Raw genomic sequence first — 22,914 nt, forward strand, 5'->3', positions numbered from 1 at the left:
CCCCAAAATAAAAAACCAAAAAACTGCATTGGCAGTGGGGGTTGGACGACCCACTGTTTTCATTCCAGTAATCAATCTCCTGATAAACAGCACACGATAGCATAAAGTGTTTACTTTTTAAGTCTCGTTGGCATGCACACCTGTATACATATATACTGATATGGTTCTAAGGCTTAATTTAAAAAAAAATTGAGAAAACAAAATGTTAAATGTACACTATAATGAAAGCACTGCTATAACACCAAGCAGATGGATTGTATTTCTTGGAAAATTATTTAAAGCATTTTGAGTTAGAGAGACAACTTCATTACTTAAAGAAATTCTTCTGTTGATGAAAACAGCTCTTTGGCCCAGGGCGGTGTTTCCCTAATTTGCCCAATCATAAGTATCACCGAGGTGCTTATAAAGCTTATTAATCTCCAGGGTCCAATCCAGTCCTTCTGAAGCTTAATGTCTAGAAGTAAAGGTAGGAATCTGCGCTAATCTGGATGGTTCTTCTGATCAAGTTCTACACTCACCCTAGTAAAGTGGCAAATGGCAAATGATCCCTTCTTGCCTCATTTGAATGTGAAAGTGGCAATTGATGTTTCTGTCTAAATGTCATCAAGCAGTAATTTTAAAAATAGTCTATTAAAATGGTATATATTTTGAAAGAGTCAAATGCTCTATTGACCCAAATATCAAAGTAGATTTTTGTTGTTTGTTTGTTTCTGTACCCTAGAAATACAGGAACTTACTGAAGATTTTCATGAAATCTTCATTTGCAAAAGGCTACCATTTCTTTTAACCTATGGTGAAAAGATGGATGAAAAATTAAGAGCTGGATTCATAAAGCACATGGTAGAAAAAGAGTGGCCTGGTGTCCCCACAATTGTTGATCCCAGCTGCACTGCATTGTGGGCCTGCTGTGGGGGCTTCTCCTAGGCTCACAACAGTTCTGCAAAGTGGGCTACCCCACCCCACAGATGTAGAGTGTAAGGCTTCAGAGGTTAAAACTTGCCCAGCACCACACAGCCCAAAGCTGGTCCCAACGTTCCAACATCTGTCCTCAAGCCCGTCCACCAGTCTAGTCTGCACTTCAATGACCCTGCAGCAGCAGCCCAACAGCCATGTGCTCCCTCTGTCTTACTGGAACCCAAGGAAAATGAGATATTGGGAAGTACAGCAAGTATCAATTACACATGGAAATATGTCCTATTTGAAGTTTTCCTAGTGAACGTAACATAACTGGCATACATTTTCCTTCTATGTTAATCACTGAAATAAATTTTCATTTAAAAGCAATGATGAAAATCTCAATCCTCTTAATATTTATTAAATCAATCAGTAAGCTTGTGCAGTCTTTCAACAAGAATTCTCTAGGTGTGTCCAAATGGTGTCCCCAGGTTAATTTTAAAAACTCCCCATTTTATTTAACCAAAACATTTCATATTTGGAAGAAGAATACATCCTAAAATCTAAGGAATTTTTCAAAGTCATTCTAAACTGATATGGACAGAATTCCATTAAGATAAGTTTTCAAGAGAATCAGTCATTTACTTGCTAACTTCTTAGAGAGTATCTGCATACTTGGGGTCTGGGTAGAAAAAAAAAAGGAAGCATTTATATTGAAAGTTGTTGCGAGGCATGGAAAAAAAGAACACAACACATTCAAAGTGATTATCCCTAAGGTCTTTTTCAATCCACTTCACCTGAGGGTGAAGGATTTTATTGCCAGTAAAAAGCTTTGATAAGTTGAGAAGATATTGCATAATTTGTCATGAAGTTAGCAATATTTGGCCCAGACAGGTATAGTATGACTTTAACTTAACATTGCATTATGTCCCATAATTCTCTAAAATCCAAATTTTCAAGTTTGAAGAACCTGATGGGATTCCAGGTGGATGAAGCTGGATAATTCTCTCACAGTAATACTATTTGGGTTGACGCTCTAAAAATAGAGCTGAAATAGATTGTATATACAACTCTGTATGTTTTTGTGTTTTCATTATATAAGCTTTCTCTCATGACAATCATAAACAAAGTGGGCAATCATTTTATTTTTAAATGGTTATATTTTTGTAATCACCAGTTTTGTCAATTCATTTCTCCAGGAAAAGCAAATTAACATTTAAAGGAGTCCAAAAAGAAGCTAATAAAATTGCCCGATTGTTTTTAGGAGACATTTACAAACTTTGCTCACTTTTTGAGAGATCAAATATCATAGGGAGGTAAAAACAACAAGCTCCACTCCCCCCACTTCCCCCCCAAAACCCCACAGTCTATAGATAAAATTCCTCTAAGAATTAGTCTTATTTTTAATGCATGGAAAATAGCAAAATTATCATGCCAACGTAAGGAATATATGCTATACTTCATAAATGCCTTAACTGTTAAAACAATGATATTGTCATGGTTAGACGCAACCTAGCAATCTTGTGTACAATGCAACTACATTTTGCATGATCATTCCGGATATATATTACATTCGTTCCTCATCAAATTAAGCTATGTATAAATGGCATTATGAAATAAACATTTCATATCACAATAGGGTCGTGTCCCACTACTGCACAATAGCATGCAAGTAACTATGCATTAGCTGTAAACAGTGAAGTGTCCTTACCTTCCAGAAATCCAAAGAATGTGAAAAGTACATAGGCAGTACTAAACACCAATTGTATTTAAGTGACTTTCATATTGAACAAAACTGTATTGTATAAAGCAGCTTTGGATGCCTCTTCAGTGTTTTCTACATATATCTTGCCGTCACCATGAAGTGAAGAAACTACAGTTCCCAACAAGATCTGTTCATCGTGAACTGTGGTCAAAATTAGGACACAAATGATCCTATGTTCCAAGCTGTTTTATATCATTTTCTCTTTCTGCCATAATTCAGTTTTGAGTCATTAAGAATAGACTGAATGCAGGCAAGAATGAACTTTAGTTTTTAAACTGCAGACTTTCTCTGATGACACCAACGCTCTCGTGTTGGAAATAAGATTTCTGTAGATGCTTGCCAGCCAATGCTTCTCCCTCCTTGTGTTCTCAGTGTAAGAATGGACAGGAAGGGGCCTGGGTCATGTTGTAACGTGGGAGGTGTTGCCTCTAAAAAATAGTTTTCATAACATTTGTAAAGGTAGATAGAATCTAGCTGCTAGAAGAAGAAGGCCAAAAGAAGATGACCTGTTCTTATAAAAATGCAGATGCATCACTGAGGTCTGATCCAGTGATTCCTAGGCAATTAAAAAATTACCATACTAGAGCAGAAGCTCAGACACTGTAAAAATAACCATTTCAGCCTCTTCAGGTTTGTGGTATTGGAGGCTGTGTTTGGAAGGAGGGGGAAAATTGATTGCTGGACAGGCTTTTCCATGCTCCATCAGCTCTGATAATATGTGAGGCAGTTGGCTTGGATGATAGGAGGGTCTTCTTCATTCGGAATTCTAATAAACCACCTGTGAACTTGAATGTACCATCCACCCAAATGGACTCATCTGGGTCTGCATTCCAGTTAGGTGGAAAATAGTCACATTCTCAAACTGCATTTGGACATGATGCGGTCATGTGAAATATTTAAATACATTGCCTACATCCTACTAAATCAAAATCTTTCATTTACATTTACAGTGAGCTAAAACAGCATTTAAAGCCATTGCGATTTGTTCATTTCCTGTTCATATACAAGTGATTTAAGTTTGCTTATGAGGCAAAAACTGTACAATTCTCATCATTCAGGCATTATAAAATGTCTTTCTTTAAAGTCTTGGGATATAAACAGTTTGGTTTATACCAATTATGTTATTTTTCATCTGCATTAAGAAACAATATACATCTTTCCCAGAGTAACGTAATGTTATCTAGGATAAGCCTAAGAGAGACGTAAAAACTGACTTTATCACCTGTGACCTTCAACACTGTTACTTCTATAAAACTCATAAACATTCTTTGGCCACTTGGGTCATTGCCCATTTGGAGGGAACTGTACTTGGGTCCTGGGACCATACATTTTTGCCTCCATAACAATTGAGGCCATAGACTAGCCTTAATGGAAGCCATGTGCAAAGTCAAACGGTCCAGAATATCCAGGAGCAGTCCCTGCTTCTCAGACACAAGTTCCTTGACGTGTGGAGAGGTGGTGTTTCCGATTTCGGACTCCTGAATTCTTGTCTTTACTATCTGAAGGCTTCTGTTGTGAAATATCTATTAGAGCACTGGCAATTGCAAGGCCTGGAAGGAAAAGAAAAAGGTCTTTAAATATTTGGTTAGATACTTCTGGGACGGCGAGAGTGGTGGCTTAGCACCTTATTTTCATTGTTTGACATTCAGTCAGCAAACATTTAGCTGTTTATTGGAAGTTATCAAGTAGTTTACCCTTGACTTATCATGTTTCTTAACTCAGACATATGGACTTCGCATGTGAGGGAGAAGAACAGGGATCTGATGAAGTTAACTGCCTCTGACTTCAGACAGTTGAATTTAATGTGTGACAAAATACCACAATCAGTTGTGGACATGACCCCACACTTAGCTTCTGTGTCTGAACACAAGTTTGCTCTGGATGTACAAAAAATTTCTAGGGTTACTATTTTTTTGTGTGTGGTGCTTGCAGAACAATTGTCATTGCATTACTTTTTTTTTTTTTTTTTTAAATTTAGGGCAGTTTTAGGTTTATACAAAAATTGAACCAGTACTGATACATAATTATCAACTAAAGTCCCTAGTTTACATTAGGGTTCTCACTTTGCATTGCAGTCCTATGGGTCTTGACAAATGCATAATGTCATATATTCCCACAGAATAGTTTCACGGCCCTAAAAATCCTCTGTGCTTTATCGATATATCTCTCTCCTTCCCCTGAGTCTCTGGTAATCATCACTGATTTCTTTTTTCAAATGTCTCCATAGTTTGCCTTTATCAGAATATCATATATAATAGTTGGAATAGTAAAATATGAGCCTTTTAAGATTCTCTTATTTCTCTTATTTCACTTAGCACTATGCCTTTAAGATCCAGGATATCTTTTTTTTTTTTTTTTTTTTTTTGGCTCAATGGCTCATTTATTGTTATCACTGAATAACTGTGTGAGTGGAACACAGTTTGTTTAACCATTGAAGGATGATTATGAATAAAGCTCCATAAATATCCACATGCAAGTTTTTGTATGGACATAAGTTTTCAATTCACAAATTACCTAGGAGCATGATCCTTGGGTCACGTGGTAAACCTATGTATTTTTTTTTTTTTAGCTTTGAAAGAAACTGTCAAACTATCTTCTAAAGTGGCTGTGCCATCTTGCATTCCGACCAGCAATGAATGGGAGCTCCTGGAGCTCCACATCTCTGTCAGCATTTGGTGTTTGGGATTTCAGCCATTCTAAAAGGTATGTGGCTGTGTCTCACGGTTGTTTTAATTTGCAATTGCCTAATAACATATGATGTTGAGCATCTTTTCATACGCTTTTTTGTCATATGCATATATTCTTTGGTAATGGATCTGTTCAGCTCTTTTGCCCATTTTTAATTGAGCTGTTTGTTTTCTCATTGTTGAGCTTTAAGAGAGTTCTTTTATATTTTGGATACCAGTCCTTTATCAGATATGTGTTCAGTAAAGATTTTCTCCCTGTCTGTGGCTTGTCTTTTCATTCTCTCAAACATTTTTAAGAAAAAGAAAGCACCCTAAAGATAGAGTTGGACTGTGCACAAGTAGACATGGACGAAAGAGAATCTGTAGAAATTTAGCTGGTAAATGTCTTAGGTATAAGAAAAGGACCTTGAGTATTACTAACAGAATATCGACACAAAAATAGATCTCTAGCTATCATGGGTTATAAAAGAACACTGTTTAGTTACATAGTTTTGTTCATTGATTGACAAGAACATTTGGTAAGATGTTCAGGGAGAGTTAAGACTTTCCTAAATTTGTACAAGCAATGTCTCTACCAGATGCCCTGGTTTATCACGTCTACACAGGAATCATTTTAGTTTCTGTTGAGTAAAACAAAATGTACTATACCACCATACTAAACCAGTAGGCCAGATTGCCTTCTCCAAGGTCTTGGGGACTGGACTCTGAATTGAGGTGACCCAATCTCTGAGCCCTCACAGACATTTTCGCAACGTGCTGCTCTTAGAAGACCTAACTTTTGGGTCTTATCCTAGGTAAGGTGTGACTGACCTATTTTATTCCTGTGGGTCAATTTATTCTAAGCTGGTTTATAGGGGAAACATCAAGGACAGACGTGAAATATATGTAGATGCATATGATTATCTGAGTACATGTATTGTATTTAAAGGAAAAAGGAGCCATTTGAAAACAGAAGAAAAGATATTTGTGGAGAAGGAGAAATTGACGGTATTAGTAAGGGCAGAGGGTAAAAAATTAGTTATCACTGGCTAAACTGATATTCTTACATATTTACCTTTTAAGGGTTACTGTTAAATAATCTACACTTTCAGGATATTAAATATTATCCTGAATCTCTTAGGGATAATGCAAATTCAAAGGTTTGGTCAAAGTTTAAATAAAAATTTTTCATTGACTTTTGAAGAGCATATATGAACTTCTAAAGTGTTCAACGTAGATGTTTTAACCACTTATTCTGCTGTAGAAAATAATGATTTGTTATTTCTTTAACGGAGGGAGCTGAAGCACATTATTTAAAAGAAAATCACAGACCATAGTTTTACTAACTACAAGTTCAGTTCAGACAGACCTTAAGTTCCCTCAGATCTCCTGGCATACTTCTGTCATAATTTACAACCTTCTGTTATTTCATTCCTGGCACCATCTTATCCAGAGACAGCCAAATATGACAAATAATATATGTCTCTTTTAATGTGGACAGAGACTACTTACACTAATTTCAATGATCACAGCATCCAAATATGAAATCATGTTATTCATTAAACTACTGTATGACCTAGTCCAAAGGAGCTCTGAAGAACAATTCCACTTGCATGTGGCCGCAAAGGCTGTTTTCCTTACAGAAGCTACGGTGCTAGGAGAGAAGTAAACAGTTCGAGTTGCCAAAGGAAGAGATTTTATGCTAATCCGAAACTGTCACTGGATCTTTGCATTTCAGGGAATGTGAAGTCCAAAGCCTAATTAAAGCAGTGTCTCTCACAACATATCCTGGGTTTACTAATGATTCGTAAGCTTGAAAACACAGTCGGTTGAAAATAATAAATCATAAAGCATATTTCAGTTCTTCACTTACAAATAAATTTGCACATCATGCCTAGTTTTAATTTGACAGCTTTTTATCCTTTCCTATGAAAATGGAACAATCAACTACATTCTCAGGTTCCGCATATATGGCATTGTGTATGTAGGAAACCTCGCATTCCTCCAGGCAGTGACATTTGAGTGTCCACCACGTGTACTCACAGAGGATGCCCAGAGGGCCACCTGCCCAGGTCTTGTCTTCTTGATGGGCCAAGTGAAGTTTCCATTAAGATTGAAGCTTGTGTCCGTTACTTGTGGCCACACAGCTTAGGGCGTAGCATGAGTTATTCTGCTTTATCAATTCTGTAAGTTCATTACGAACAGAACAATAATCATAATAACTGCACGTATGTGTATGTGTGTGTGTGTGTGTGTGTGTGTGTGTGTGTGTGTGCATCTTAAGTGTCAAATTGTTGGGTGTAAGTTTTTGCTGCTATGCTTGCATTTCTTCATACTTTAATATATGGAGAACTTTAAACAACAACAACCAAGAAATTGCTAGGTCCTCGTTCAATCTCCAAGAGGCCCTGGGCCCAAGGGCACACAAGAGAGACAAGGTCCCTGTCTTCCTGAATTGTGTAGTATGCGGAAGACTCATTACAAAAGAGGGAAAAAAAATAAAGTACTTTCTGTTATTTCCCTCTAACATACTTTTTTTTTGGGGGGGAGGGGTGTAGAGAATGTAAGTTTCTTAATTGATAAAAAGAAAAGTCAAGTCTTTACAAGACACAATATTACCCCCCCCTTCCCCGAAATGTAATATTTATATGTGGTAAGAGACTGAATATACCAATTGACCATATATGAAAACAGAACTCTGGCTCCAGCAACCTACCTTGGAAACCAACCCCTTATCTACGATAACCAGCAGGGGAAGCCAGCCTGCTATATTTAACAACAATCAAGGAAGTCAAATAATTAGCCCAGTTACAATGGGCCTCAGATACCCATTGTTAGTAATTGACAGTTTTCATAACTTTTGTCCCTGCTTCCAACTTAGGACCAACCAGAGAAAGACAAATATGCACCCCGAACCAACCACACAGGATGCCCCACTACTAGTCAGCCCGCCTCCAGCTCCTGTTTCCCCTCCCCCCCACCAGCCTGGAGTCAGGGCACACTTGAAAAGTCTTCTCTTTTTTCTACTCTGAAGCATTCCTACACATTGGCCAATCTTTAAGTTTCCGCCAACAACCAAGCTGTGGAGGCTGACTGCCTTGCTACAGCAAGTTCTGAATAAATAGCCTTTGCTTATTATTCGGTCGGCCTTAGTTTATTTTCTCACTGGCAAAAAAGAGATAAACATAGCTTGAGATCTTTCCTGTATTAAAAAAAAAATGGGCATCGGTAAAATAAAAACAATTTAGAAATAAGTTCTCTGCATTGCCCTTTGAGGCAAACGCTTTCTCTTGATTTAGACTTCCCTGGAAACTTTCCCTCGACAGGTTATCTGGTGAGGACCCCACATTCCCGGTACCATAGCGGGAAGTCCTTCCAACCAGTAGGATGCTGAGCGGTGGCCCATGCTGGGTACCGTTAGAGCTCCATTAAAATCAGGTCACTCCAGAAGATCATTTTTCAAAACGCCACACAAATCATCTGATGAAATCCACTTATTGTGTTCTCTAGGCCTACCATAGTACCTTGTTATCAAAGCAATACAATTAACTGGGGGAACAATTCATTACTTTAGACTGGTGGTCTAAAGGAATTTCATTTACCATGTCAAGATGATGCACAGATGCCGCAGGCTAGCAAAATTTACATCAAAATATGCCAGGAGACTCAATAAAAATGCTGGGGTTTAAATATTTATTGTAAGCTCTACCTTTTTGCACTTGTAGTTCTTAAAAACCAACCTCTATGACATTCAGATCATTTAAATATGAATTATAAATCTCCTAAGAAAGGAAGTACTATCTTCTGTTTCCGATTCCATTTTGCATGGTCTCTTGGTGTTTCTAACTGGTGCTTGCTAACGTGGGGCATCACCAGTGACGGGGCCAGCTGTGAAGGAAGCGGACTCCTTTGGAACATGGGCAGATTTAGTAGTCATTGGTTTGAATGCCAGGAGATACCACCGATATTTTGTAAAGAAGTAGAAGATGCACCAAAATTAGACATTTATCAGAATCTTAGAAAAAAAAACCACAGTATTTTCTCCCTAAAACCTAAGATCTTTGTTTCTCAATAAGCATGTGCAGATATCATGCCCTAAAGTGAAAGCAATGCAAATGTCTAACAGCTAAACATTTAAGTAGCACATATACCCTTTTAAACCACCAAATTTGTGATGAAAACCACCAAGGAGAACCATCGGGAATTTAGTTATCTTTAGAAAAACTCTAGCTTTCCCTAATGGAAGTAGAATGGTATTAGCAGACTCCAGCAGTAACAATCTATGCATAAAATTACTGATGTGTGTTTTTTTACAATTATGCAGAACAATTAATAAGTACAGTAATAAAACACGGCACATCAAATGAAATTGCTTTGGAAAGAATATTCTCACTTTATATACAAACAGAACACTTTCATTTTACATTTGAACAAAGCCTCTGAAAAGTCATTCATTTTGAAATGCTCTCCTCCCCAGTCTGTATAAAAGCAGGCACCACTATATATTTTAATTTTCCAGGAAAACAGCTTCATTAGGCGTGAAAGGTTAATTGCAGGTTTAAGTGGAGCTCAGGGAACGGTGCGAGGTCTGTAGTGAATTGCACAGTCTGCTTCGGGAAGATGTGAATGAGTGCTGTAAACTGTTTGCCCTGCTGAAATGTTTTACTACCTCATTTACTATCTGTCTTCTTTTACGGCTTGTATTTGTAGTTCTTCTAAACCTTTAATGGCTACAGTTTTATTTCACTGTAATCAGATTTAAATGGAAATACCATGCTGGGATGTTGAAATGTTTTCCCTCTGATTGTATATAGCTACATACTACCAATCAGAGTCTTGGCTATCCTTCACATGGTTAAGAAAGTGACTTTGGGAAACTTTGATATTACATAGACTCCAGCTATTGTGCAAACTTCATTTAACATTCAGAGTGGCCACCCTTGCCAATACGCAACCAGGGCTGGATGCATAATTAGAAAATATACATTTCCATTTCAATTTATCTGTTAGAAGGCCAGCACAACTGAAGTCATTATTAGGCAAAACTCCAAAGGTTACATTGTCGAACAAAAATGGAAAACTTCAAGTGCGGAAGACACTGGAATGACAAATGGACGAGTCCTATTTGTCAGAGAGTTGAAAGAGATTATTTGCCTTCACCTACTAAAAACCAATGACAGCTACAGATGTCAATGTTTAAATACACATGATAATTGTATTCTGGCTATATGTTTTTGTTTGGCCTTTAATACATCATAACATTTAAATATTTCACTTAAAGAAACACGGCACAAGTACTCTCAATGTAATCCTACTCTAGTACCACTGAGGGTGCTTTCTATAACATTACCAAGTGCTCCCTAAATTTTACAGGAACTGTTCCCTCATTGGTTAGAATGTGCTGAGTAAATAATGACCATTACTGTCTCGAGTCATTGTTTAACGCAAATCTTCATGGTTCTTAACAAGTAAAGCTTCTTTTAGATCTTATCAATTCTAATTTTAATGACATACTAGGAACTTTTATTGGTTTATTTAAAATTTAAGCCCTAGTCCTCATTAATTTAAGTTAACTGAGGTACTACTTACTGTTCACTGAAGAAATTACACTATGACAGTTTTGGAATAATAGCAATATTTTATTTTCCATTAGGTAAGGACATTGTATTTTAGCATTTCTAAGAGTAAAATGTCATTGGTTGCTTTAAATGAAATGAGATTACATGTGAAAGTATTTTTTAAACTGTAAAGTATTATACAAAGTTAATCATTTCCATAATAAAACAATCAGTTACTCATGATAATAATACAAAATCACACTTTAAATCACAAATGTCCAGAAAACTCCAAAGTCCTAAGGATCAAAAAAATTGCTTGCAAAGCAAATCACTTCATTCAACTATCACTTTTTGAGTGCCTAGTATACCTATGCCAGGAACCATTCTGGTCCCTAAGGATTGAGAGTGAATGAGACAGACGAGACATAAAAGATCCTGTCGTCACAGAACTTACGTTACACTGGATCAAGTCCATATATTCTTTTGACCAAATTATTGTGAGGATTAAATGTAAAGGGCTTAGAAACTAATAAAAACAAACAAAACAACAAACAAAAACCAAACAAATGTAAAGGGCTTAGAAAAGTGCCTGGCACATATGAGCTCAAAAATGTCAACCATCATCATCATCATCATCATCATCATCGAGTGAGAAGTTTGGTCAAATAGGAAGTAGACAAAGTAGATAAAACACTGGGCAGTCAAGATTTTGCCTCTGTCCTTTAGTTGTATTCATTCATTCATTCATTCATTCAAAAATTAATATGCCTACCACGTGGAATGCCAAATAAAGGACAAAATCTGAGAGAAAGATGGAGTTAAAGATTCAAGGAGGGCATCAATTTAGAGCAACATTGTCAGTGAGGTGATCGTATTAAATCCTCAAGCCAGAATTATTTTGATGTCTTGGATAATATAATTCAGAACTTGCTCATGAAGGTAAAGATGACTTAATGTGTGTTACCTACTCATTAGAGAATGTGAAAATAATTGAAAGTGATAACGGCCAAATAGAGGAATGACAACATTAAACAGAGGAAAACATTGTTTATATCAACAGTGTTTGTATTATTGAAAATACTACTAATAGTCAACTTTTATCTACTTTTTAGAGTTTAAAAATGCTTTTACATTATCTAGGTTGTCCCTTAAGACTATTCTGTTGAAGTGGGTCAGGAAGCTATTTCTGTCCTTGTTTCACAGATGGCCCAAAAAGGGGCACAGAGTGATTGAATGACTAGTTCAGGCTCACACAGCTGGGGGATGTGGTGGGATCTGAACCCAGGACTCCACATCCCTTGACTTGCACTTGGGTCACTTTACAGCCACTAGAACGAAACTACTGCTGTGGTACAAATGGCGAGCACATGATTTATAATCAAAAGGAAAAGAAAAACAATCATTGGTATTGTTTATTTTATCCATTTAGGCAGATAGGAGTGGAGGACAACACAATTTATAGCCATAAACATGCACTGAGGGTACGTTGCCCATAGCATGGCTGAAGGTAGTTGTTCTCAAAGTCATTAGCAAATAGCATCAAGCTAGGGCACTCAGGCAAGAGCTCCTAGGTTGGCTCACAATCGCACACAGACAAATTCTATGAGGGAGGCACAACGCATGAGGGGACGAAGGACAGGAGGGAGGTCTCTGAGATGGGTGTGGAGGTCAACAATTCCCAGTGCAGAGGAATCTGAGCTGAGGTTTGAAGGATGCAGAGGAACTGGTCAGATGAAGAACACTGGCGTGGGGGGCGTGGTGTGTTCTGGGTGCAGAGAATTCCAAATGCAATAGCATGAAGAGAAGGGTATTTGGGAAACTTCAGGACATTTGCTAGGAGTGGAACACAGGTGCAAATGGGGGAATGGTGACAGAGAAGAAAGCGAGGTAAGGGGTTCAATAAAATAGACTTAGATGCCAACCTAGGATATTGATTTTTAATCTGTAAGCCAGAATGAACCATGGCATGATTTTAAGGAATGGAGACTTTTATTGCAAAAAGACACCTCTAGTGGTAGCATGGAGGTCAGATGAGAGTGTGTGTGTGTGGGGAGGGGGCTGAGACTACTGTTATTAAAACCAGATAAGAAAGCAGCAATCAGGAAGAGGGATGAACAGGACAGATATTTAGGAAATATAAATATGGAAGATGAAAAACAGGGAGGAGTCTGGAACCACTCCCAGCTTTCTGGCTTGGGTGGCAGAGTTCCAACAAATGCTTTTCACTAGTATATGAAGGAGGAACAGGAAGAGCCAGCGTGTGTGGGAAGGTCATGTACTGAATTTGATGACCTGGGGGCATCTTAGTGGACATGTCTAATTGGATGCAGGTGTGAAGCTCAGGGGTAAAGTCTAGTCAGAGACGTAGACTTGGGGGTTATTTGCTGGATGGAAGCTGAAGGCTTTGAACTGTACAGGTGGGTAACACTAGGTGTTGCAATAAAGCCTGAAATCTCAGGGGCTTAACAAAATCGAAGTTTATTTCTCACTACATCAAGTTCAAGGTGGGTGACCCTGATTAGTGTCAGAATGTGTATGTGTGTGGGGGGGGGGAGGGGGAGGGGATGCCAGATAGCAGCATGTGTTTTACGTAGTTACTCAGGGACCCAGATGGATGATGCTCTGCCGTCTTCAATCTGGGGTTTCCATGACTGCCTGAAGCATTGACATCTAGGTGGAAGGTGGGAGATGCGAGGATAGAAAAAGGTACACTCCCTTCTAAACCACCTTGGGCCAGAAAAGCTCATGACAGTGTTCCAATGCCATCACCAAGCTCTACTACCGGGAAACAACTCTTCACTAAAGGAGGTGGGGGCTGCAAATCTAGGGTGGAGAGCCAGCAGGCTCTGTCTCTGGAGTGGATGAGGCCACCCTGGTAGAAAGAATAGAATAAGAAGGAAAGAAGACCAAGAAGAGGACTGACGACAGAGGAGGGGATCCTCTGAGAAGACAGGAACATCCACCCAGAGAGGTAAGAGAAAGCCCTGACTGAGATTCTCCACGGACTCTGTAAGACTAGTTCATGGCTATGTATCACCTGAGCATCTATGTCTGTTTGCAACAAACAGTCCTGAATTCCATGACAACTGTCAGCCAGCCAAGTCTGTGGCTTCTAAGCCTTTCTTGATTTGAAATTCACAATGTCCCTTGAAAGACTTCTCTTAGAAAAAAGTTGGAGTAGGTGGCTGCTAAGGTCACTTCTGGATCTACGAATTTATGGCTGTAGCTGCCTTTCTTCAGCAGGCCAGCGGTAAGGATCCAGCTATCACTGCTGGCCTGCTCCCCCACATACACCCTCATGTGGCAGCACAGCATCACCATAAGTCAGGGGATGGCTGGGTTCAAGAACTCTCTTGCTAGAAATATGCATTTATTGTTCCTTGTTAAGGACTTGCGAAGAAGGACTGGACATACTTCTACCAGAGTGAGAACCACACTGGTAACATTAGGTATGATTGCACTTACTGTTGGGTGTGGTTTCTATGACACCAACAGCATTTGACAAGAAACTGGCTGTAAGTCTCAGAGGAGTAAAGATACTGGGCAAGTGTCAAAGATGAGGCTGGGACTTGATCTTATGTCTTAGAATCTCTGAACAACCTATGAGAGCTTTTTTTCTTAAGTTTAGTTTTCAAATTCTTTACATTCTGATACAATTTTGTCTTTATATCTCTGACTACCCCTCTCGACTGGGAGCGCCTTGAAAGTAGAGACTATGTTTTTATTCACCTTCGTATCCCAAACTTAGTCTAAGACAGGTGGGCAGTACCTATTACTTGAAAGAGAATTAAATGATGTATCATGATGCTTTGTGCTGCTGAGGAAGTGACTTCTGATTAGAAGTCTCCGTGTTATTCTACCTCCAAGGAATTTGGAAACAGGCTGACCTTATATTTCTCCTATCCTTGTATTTAGTTGCAGAGAAAGTACTGAGTGGAGGGTGGGAATACTGCAGTGGTGCGGCCATAGTTAGCCGATTGTCCAACGTGACGCAGGAGAGGTTCCCGCCTGGTGCCACCGTGCTACTAAAATGCTTACACCCCTTCCTGAGAACTGGACATGCTCATGCCCAGAGGGTGAGAGTTATACCCGGGACATCTGGCTCGGTGTCTTGGACAACACTGTCTCTGAACAGGTTTTAATATCTGAGGCCGTGTGTACAATATTGATGACAAATGGAAACAGCTGCCACACTTGCTTGCCATCAAAGCATTAGCCATTCAGCCCTCCCTGAATGTCTTTGGAGAGACTTTGAGTGTTTTAAATCGACTTTGGAAGTCCCACTGTAAGCTGCCTTCGGTTCCTGGATGCCACCTTCCGAAAGGAAAAACCAATTCACCTTTTATATTCTGATCCTTCCCTGGAGACTTGTGCAAAGTTAGAGACAACACGGAAACACAAATAATGGTGTTTTAAGCTCAGACACTTATTTATAAGAAACCAGATTACAATTTTACATGAGGGTGAAACAGTGTTGGGTGATGACGTGAATCAATGCTTTCTGTAGCATCTACATTAGAGCACTTGAGAGCACAGGAGACAAACACAAAGCTTACCATATCATGTAACACTGATATACCTCATTGAATATTAAAAGACACGCTGTCAACTAGGAAAATTAATTTCAGCATTGTCCAAGATATTTCTTTTCTCAAGTTCACAGCAATCGATATTTTTAAAAAATTTTAACATTAAAAGAAATTGAAAATATACAACTAGGTCTGCAGTCAAAATATTATTTTAACAAACTGCAATGGTAAAGCAAATTTATGCCTTTTATGTCAACCTCTCAGGTCATGGGGGAAAAAACTAAAAATTGCACTAATCCTCATTTCTAGTCACTTAGATAAAATGGAAGAAAAAAACCTTACACAAAATCATGATTTTTCCATTAGTATTATTATAAGTTGCTTAGACCTCACCAAAAGTTCTTAGATAACTTAATGGCCAAAGGCATTTTAACAAAAACAGATGTGTCTGTAGCCAAACTGATCCTTGATAAATCTTTGCTGAAAGAAAAGGCTGTATAGCTGAACAGAGTAGTTCTCAAAACAGACTTCAAACCATTCCTCTGACGTTTGCTAAGTGACCCAGGACACCAGATAGTACACATTCTCTCCAGTAATTCAAAACAGGGACTTTTAAGAATTAGTTTGTTTAAATGACCTCCTTTAATCTAACAAAGGATAGTATAAAAGAAGACTTCATTTTCTGAAGCAATTTTGCGAATCTGACTGAGCATGTCCCATAAATGCTAACTCTTTTGAGTGAAAAAAGGAACATTTCCCCCCACTTTGTCTTTGGGAACAATCAAAGTGGCCTCTTGAGCTACTGTAAATTGAGAAGTGTCACCAAGAGTCAGCACTGGAGGGAACCTTTTAACATCTACAGGCAGGTAAATCATAGAGGGAACAGACTTGAGAGATCTGGAACTTTCTGATATTATATCCAGTGGGAAAAACATTGCCCTGCATTCACTCCAAGTTATCTCCAGACACAAAGAAAATTCTGATACCTTGGTCCCACAACCCCTGACTACACTTTCCTAAGTGATTTGCCAAGTGTACTGTAAAAGGGACAGCTTGCTAAAAAGAGGTCCTTCAAGGGGTGGCAATGAAATGGGTTAAGAGATGGATGGAGATAGAAATTCTTATTAGCACATGTTATTACAGAAGGCCCGCTGGAGAGAATCAGAATGTCATTTGTGGGGAGAGATGGAAGACTTTGCCCTCTTTATTAGGCATATTCACTTTGGATGTTATCTACCTACTTTCAGTAAGTGCCTTAGCTGGCAGGAAGATGAAAAAACTTGCTTTCAGGTCAATAAAGGAAATCTCTTATGATCAATCGTTGATGAGAGCAGGATCTTCTGAACAGTGGGCTCTGGGCTGCATTCTGTAAAGGGTTTTCAAATTAGTCTTACTCTGAGGTCTGGGCAAGGAGCCAGTTCACCATCCAGCTGCCGCTGACATTCAGCCCAATGGTCGATGAGTTCCCATAATTAGAGGAAAAGTTTTCTTTTTTTAAATAAAGGGAGAACCTTACATTTTAGAGGCATTATATAAAACAAAGTAGAGAAGTACAGCAGAGGTACAGTACTATCAGGTTTTAAAAAGTACATATATTTCATCAGATTCAGTTTCATAGTCTTACTCCAAATCCTCACTTATTAAAATTGGAGAAAAGCAGATGATAATTTTTATTTGCAAAGGTATTTATGAATTGCCCTAAAGCTATATAAAAGGGGATGTTGCAGGACAATCTATAAATGGCTTATTTATAACTGACTAAGTATGTTGACTCTCCCCAGCTTTTTTGATAAAAGACTACCTTTCTTGAAACCGTTTTGACAAACTGGGATTATGATAATCAGAACAAAAGCAAGTCCTCTATGAACAACTGCAGATTTTAATTAATTGTGTTTCATTCCCATTTCGCTTTCTAGAGTTGCAAATAGCCATCCAGTTGTTTTTATTTCTTTGCTCAAGTACTAATTGAGAGAAGAGAATGGAGAAGTAAAAGTACTGATCTTGAGCCAATGACACATCTTGTCAAAGGGCTACTACCCACTTCTTTCTAGAGAACTAGAATAATCTGCAAGGATGGAAGGTCAGTGTCCAAAAAAACAGACCCTACTGCTCATGACTAGATATTACTGTCTATCAGCATTACTCTTTGTTGCACACAGCACTCTTTGCAGCACATTATAAACACTATTTTCTAAAAAATATGGGATGAGTTGCCTGAGATAATATGGCTGTCTTTGTACAGAGCTATCTATATAGCGTGAACTGACCCAGCTGAATCAATAGCTAAACCAATTAGATCTAAAATTTAATTTTAATTCAAATAAAAGCAACCGTTAAATTGTAGGTGGCTGAATTGCCTGGTTGTTTGACCGAACTGTTCAGATTAGTATCCAGTCATGGTGGCCCTTATGTAGTGACCAGATCATGTTCTGAAGTTTATGACCCAACATGAAGGGTTATCACACTCCGATTCTGAGCATGGCCTTTTATTTAGATGTATAATTAAACATGGCAGAAGCAACTTAGGAGGAAGTGCCTAATAAGTCTCTAGAATTACTGTGGAATGATATAGATTGTTAGTAATTTTAACAAATTTGGGAAAAATCCCAGTTTAGAAGAAAGAAATGGAGCATATGATGCCACATGAAGAAAACCTTTAAGTATGGAGCACTGGCATTAAAGTGTGAACTGGATGTAGCTAATCAACCGGAGCCACATCCTCTGACCCCATGAGAAAATATTTCCTAAACTTCCTAAAATGACCAATATTTTAATATGCAAGAATCTACATACCCCATTCTATGAAAGGATTTTCGGAATTGCCAAACTTCAAAAAGTGCTTCTCTCACACGTTATTTAACCTTTGTCAAACATTTATATTGGACTGATATTTGAAAAGAAAGGTGAGCTGAAAAGGGAAAGTATGTATTTTTTCTATATAAAGCAATCTGTTCAACTTTCCATCTTTAACATAGTGACATGTGTTTTATTCTAGTATTACTCAAAATCAGCGTTATAATAAAAGCTCATATTAATTATCCCATAATATAGTCTAATCCCTGCTGACATTTTGAATGAAGATGCTAAGAAAGCCAAGATAAAAAGTAAAATGCAGGTGAGAAAGATTACATATGTTCATCACACAGTGCTTCTTCCTCCATGACTCCATTTTCTCTTAAAGTAAAACCCAGCGATGACAAGTATTGGAGGCAGGATGAATTCATTGGATTCTCTGACCTACTCGAGCATGGGCTCCTTCAGACTTGGCATTTCTCTGAGTCTTAGATGATGAGCCAAAAAGATTTTGGATGTATTTCAGTATTAATTTCACTGTTTTGCTGATTTTTATGACTTTTAGTATGACATAAAAATAAGATGGAATGTGTCAAAGACTTACACTTTAGATTTCTCTTTCACAATTTAAGTGATTAGCCTTAGAGTTGAGCATTAAATCTAATCTGGCACTACCTTTTAAATTTAGTAAACATTGCAAACATCAGTATTAAAAAACCAGACACTTTTATTATACAAAACTTCCTAAATCCCAGCATGAAATACATATAATCAAACTTAGCTTCTATAAAATTTTCCTTTTAAAAGTGTGAGCACAATTAGCCCCTATCATTTACATTTATTTAGTCAACATAAAAAATTGAAATTTCTCCTTGTTGAACTGAAAATCAAGTACAAATGCAATTAAAATGCAAAAAGCAAAAGAAAAATACTAATTTTGATTCTCTCACGTTCTTCAGGGTAAGTATTCTATAAAATGGGGTTCGCAGATAGTTATGTCAAAGAAGAACACAAGGATTCAGTGAGTTTGCACATGACTTTGTTTTTTACAGTCCCACTGAAGTGAATTTAGATCATAAAAGTATGAGAGAATCAAGCTCACAAGACACATTTCTAAAGTCATTATTAAAATCTTATCTGACTACTAAAGACATTTTCCACACACATAAACACATACATCTATGCATGGAGTTTTAGTCTAAGTACTAAGAACCAACGAGTTGTAAAATAGTCTATTAAAATTTACTGGTACTCTCCGTATAATCAATGTGAACACAAGCAAAATACTTTCTTATTTAAATAAAAACTGCTTTACTTCCAGTTTTGATGAAAATATTCAAAAAAAGAGAAAGGTAAGACAGTGATCATCAAAAACTGAATCTGAGGCCCTTGGTTTGAGATAATTAACTAATCAATAAACAAGTCTCCTTGTCAGGAACACATAGGGCCAGACATTTGTTAAGGAACTCCTCAGAGCTTCATACAAGGCAATTAATACAGGCTTCACTATAGAAAATTACATTTTAATGATGTTCTGTTCAAGTTACATGAATTTTATGTAAGCTAAAGCTTATAAAATCTAAGATTTTCTTTCTACCCATGTTATTAAAATTTGTATTTCAATATCGTTCCTTTCATCAACATTAAATCAGTTAGCTCTAATTTATGAAAAGGGACTGCAAAGTTTTACCACAATAGTTTGCACAGCTTGAATTTGCATTCATGAAAAAACACAATAAATTAATTTGCTACTTGGAAAGCATTTGACAAATGCATTAATCATGAAGAAACTAAATTCAGTTTTCTTTACTCTTTCTCTCAAAGATAGATGTAAGATAAGAGATTACTGATTTAACATTCTTTAAGCAAAATGAGAGGTAATGATAATAATGGGGATATTCTTAGGACCAGAGAACTTCAGAGCTGGAAGGAATCTTAGAAATTCGCTGGTTTAACAAATGGGGAGAACAATTCAGTCTCCCAATCTGCCCATGGAACAGAGTAGTGAATTCTTTTTTCATTTTTGCCATTGGAAACTACCACAAAAGTTAGAATTATTTCAGGATAGACTAATTGGCTTTTCAATGACTTCGTTTCCTCCTGAACCGTGTTATTTTTCATCCCCAAGGTTTTGAGAGTACAGTTTGAGCTCCTCGATGATGCTGAATCATAACATGAAACATTTATTGCAGATTTTGATTTTTTTAAATTTTAAATTTAGATTTATTAAAAAAATATAGCATGAAAACAGGATTAAAACTGTTCCCAACACCTACAATTATACTGTGCATTGATTGTTTTGACAAGTCAGTGAAATATTGTCAAATACATTTATAAGTTTGTTTCACTATGATAAAAAAAAAAAGAAACATTCAACAGCAATCTATTGTATTGTAAATTTTTCTCTAATTTTGCTATTTGTCTTTTTACTTTGTCTATTTTTGTCTTTGTTTTTCTGTTAGCATCCAACTTGTGCTATGAGATGTAGTTCAAGAACCAGATCATCCTTATGACTCCTATGTGCTGTTGGAAAGCCTTCCCTACTTACCATATTAGGTTTTCCTATGTTGTCTTCTTTTTAATTTAAATTTTGGTATTATTGAGAAAATACAAAAGGTGTTACTAAAAGCAGTAGTAATCACAATATTCTTAGCAAATGTTCAAACTTTTATTAGTCACTTCTGAATGAAATGTTATTCTAATTTTTGATCACTACACACATTATATACGTGTGTGTGTACGTAGTTTATATATGTGTATGTAGTGGAGATATTAGCCATATATTGATTACTGGGCTACATGAAGATGTTGATACAATAATTTAAATCATGGGACCATTTCATTAGAGCCATTTCACTGTTATTAGAAACATTTCAATCCTTTACGTAAAGGTTTTGGACAAGAAAATATTATAAGTGTATACAGAATGATCTTAACAAAAAATCAGAAAGATTTTTATGATTCACACATTATGTTGAATCATGGAAGTGGTTCATATTCTCCCTTTACTGTGGGGTAAAGAAGCACTAATATCTTAAGAATAGGAAGAAAATAACCCATGTGGCCTCTTACTACTACTGAGTTGTATTTTACTTGAGCTAAAAATTCTAAATTACTTTTACTCCATTTGACCTTTGTTTCTGTTGGAACAAATTTAATGTCTTCTCTTAACTTACAACTCTTTTCTCTATATGTTATTATTTATACGAAAGACTTTGCCTTATCTCTTATTTACTTGTTAGTTTTTAAATTTTAAAATCTGTTCTTATACTACCACATATGCCAGCACGAAAAACAAAATGAGGAGTGGTTTGTCTGTAATCATTTAGCTAAAACTTAATTTTATAAAATTTTCTGAAGATAAGTAACCCATCAAAATTATGGATACTTAATAAAATAACACAACACTTTTCCATATATAAATAAGTAACTGGGATAATATTCTTTCTCAAAAATCACTAAGGGTTATCTCTAGCAAAAAATACCCTTTATTGTGTGGTACTGTTCCATATTCCACAGGGCATCTAGGATCCCCATGTTCTGCCTACTGCATGCCTTTGTGGTGGCCCCAATCCTCGTGCAAACCCAGCATGTCCTACAAATTCCTGAGATAAAACTTTAGGGGGCAGTATTACCCCCACTGAGAATCACTGTTGTAAATGTTTTCTTTTGGCTAAGTGAAAAATGGCAGAAATGGATCAAAGGCTTATTCTCCCTTTTCAAAGTCTATCAAAAAAAGAAGTAATCCTCACCTAATTCTCTGCACAGCTTTTTTACTTCAGCATAGCGCATTACTCTGTGAGGTCATTGGATCAATATTATACCAAATTACACCCACACTTAGATGCCTAAAATAACAAGCATTTATTCATCTCACAGTGTCTGTCGGTCAAATTTGGAAGCAGTTTAGCTGAGCGGTTCTGGCTCCAGATCTTTCATGCGGTTGCAGCTAAGACACTGGCCATGGCTACAACCATCGGAAGACTTGACTGGGACTCGTGAATGTACTTGGGAGCTCACTCACAGGGCTGTTCATTGGCAGAGGCCCCAGGTGCTTGCTGGCTGCCGACCAGAGGCCTCAGTTCCTCATCCATGAACCTCTCCACAGTGAGTGCCCTCATGTCCCGGTGTCTGGCTTTTCTCGGAGCAAGTGTCCCAAGAGAGAATGAGCAGAAGCTGAAGTGCCTCTTATAACCCAGCATCTACAGGTGTGCACTGTAACATCTGCTTTATTCTATTTCTTAGACATGAGTCGCTAAATCCAGCCCACATTCAAGGGGAGGAGAATTAGGTTCCCACTTTTGAAGGGAGGAGTATCAAAGAATTTGTGGATATGTTTTAAAACGACCGCAGTCATCAAAGCCAGGGACAAGTTGTCACTGTCTGGAATATGAAAGACCTGCAGAATGAACAGGGCCCCTATGAACCTCATATGACATGGGTGTGGAGTGATGGGAAACAGTGAGAAAAATGGCTGTCAATGGGTCTGTTTTGAAATGAGTTAGGAAGGATGAGATTGGAGTGAGATGAGACGAGAATACTGGGGGAATATGCACATGTGAGCAGACTTTTAAGGCAACTATAAATTTCCTTTTATATAGCATCTACATGTATATCTATATATCGATATAGATATCATCTGATGTATCATCATTTTAGCACAGAACTCTAATACCTTCATCATCATTTTATCTGAAGAAAAACAGATA

The 22,914-nt window shown here is 37.4% G+C and overlaps 1 protein-coding gene across 2 annotated transcripts in view; it reads right to left on the reverse strand.

The window, feature by feature from the left end:
- Positions 1 to 2,017: 2,017 nt before the first annotated feature.
- Positions 2,018 to 22,914, reverse strand: part of ATRNL1 (attractin like 1) — a 565,586-nt gene continuing 544,689 nt past the window's right edge. The window contains exon 29 of one of the 2 annotated variants that reach the window (XM_019725236.3): positions 2,018 to 4,209. In XM_019725236.3, the coding sequence (XP_019580795.3) occupies positions 4,085 to 4,209 (125 nt within the window). In that variant the 3' untranslated portion in view covers positions 2,018 to 4,084. The remainder of the gene's footprint in view (positions 4,210 to 22,914) is intronic. The other variant, XM_088791845.1, reaches the window with a different exon arrangement.

The sequence above is a fragment of the Rhinolophus sinicus genome, chromosome 15 (assembly GCF_057876585.1).
Source record: "Rhinolophus sinicus isolate RSI-liver-muscle chromosome 15, RSI-T2T, whole genome shotgun sequence".
In the NCBI taxonomy this organism is placed as follows: domain Eukaryota; kingdom Metazoa; phylum Chordata; class Mammalia; order Chiroptera; family Rhinolophidae; genus Rhinolophus; species Rhinolophus sinicus.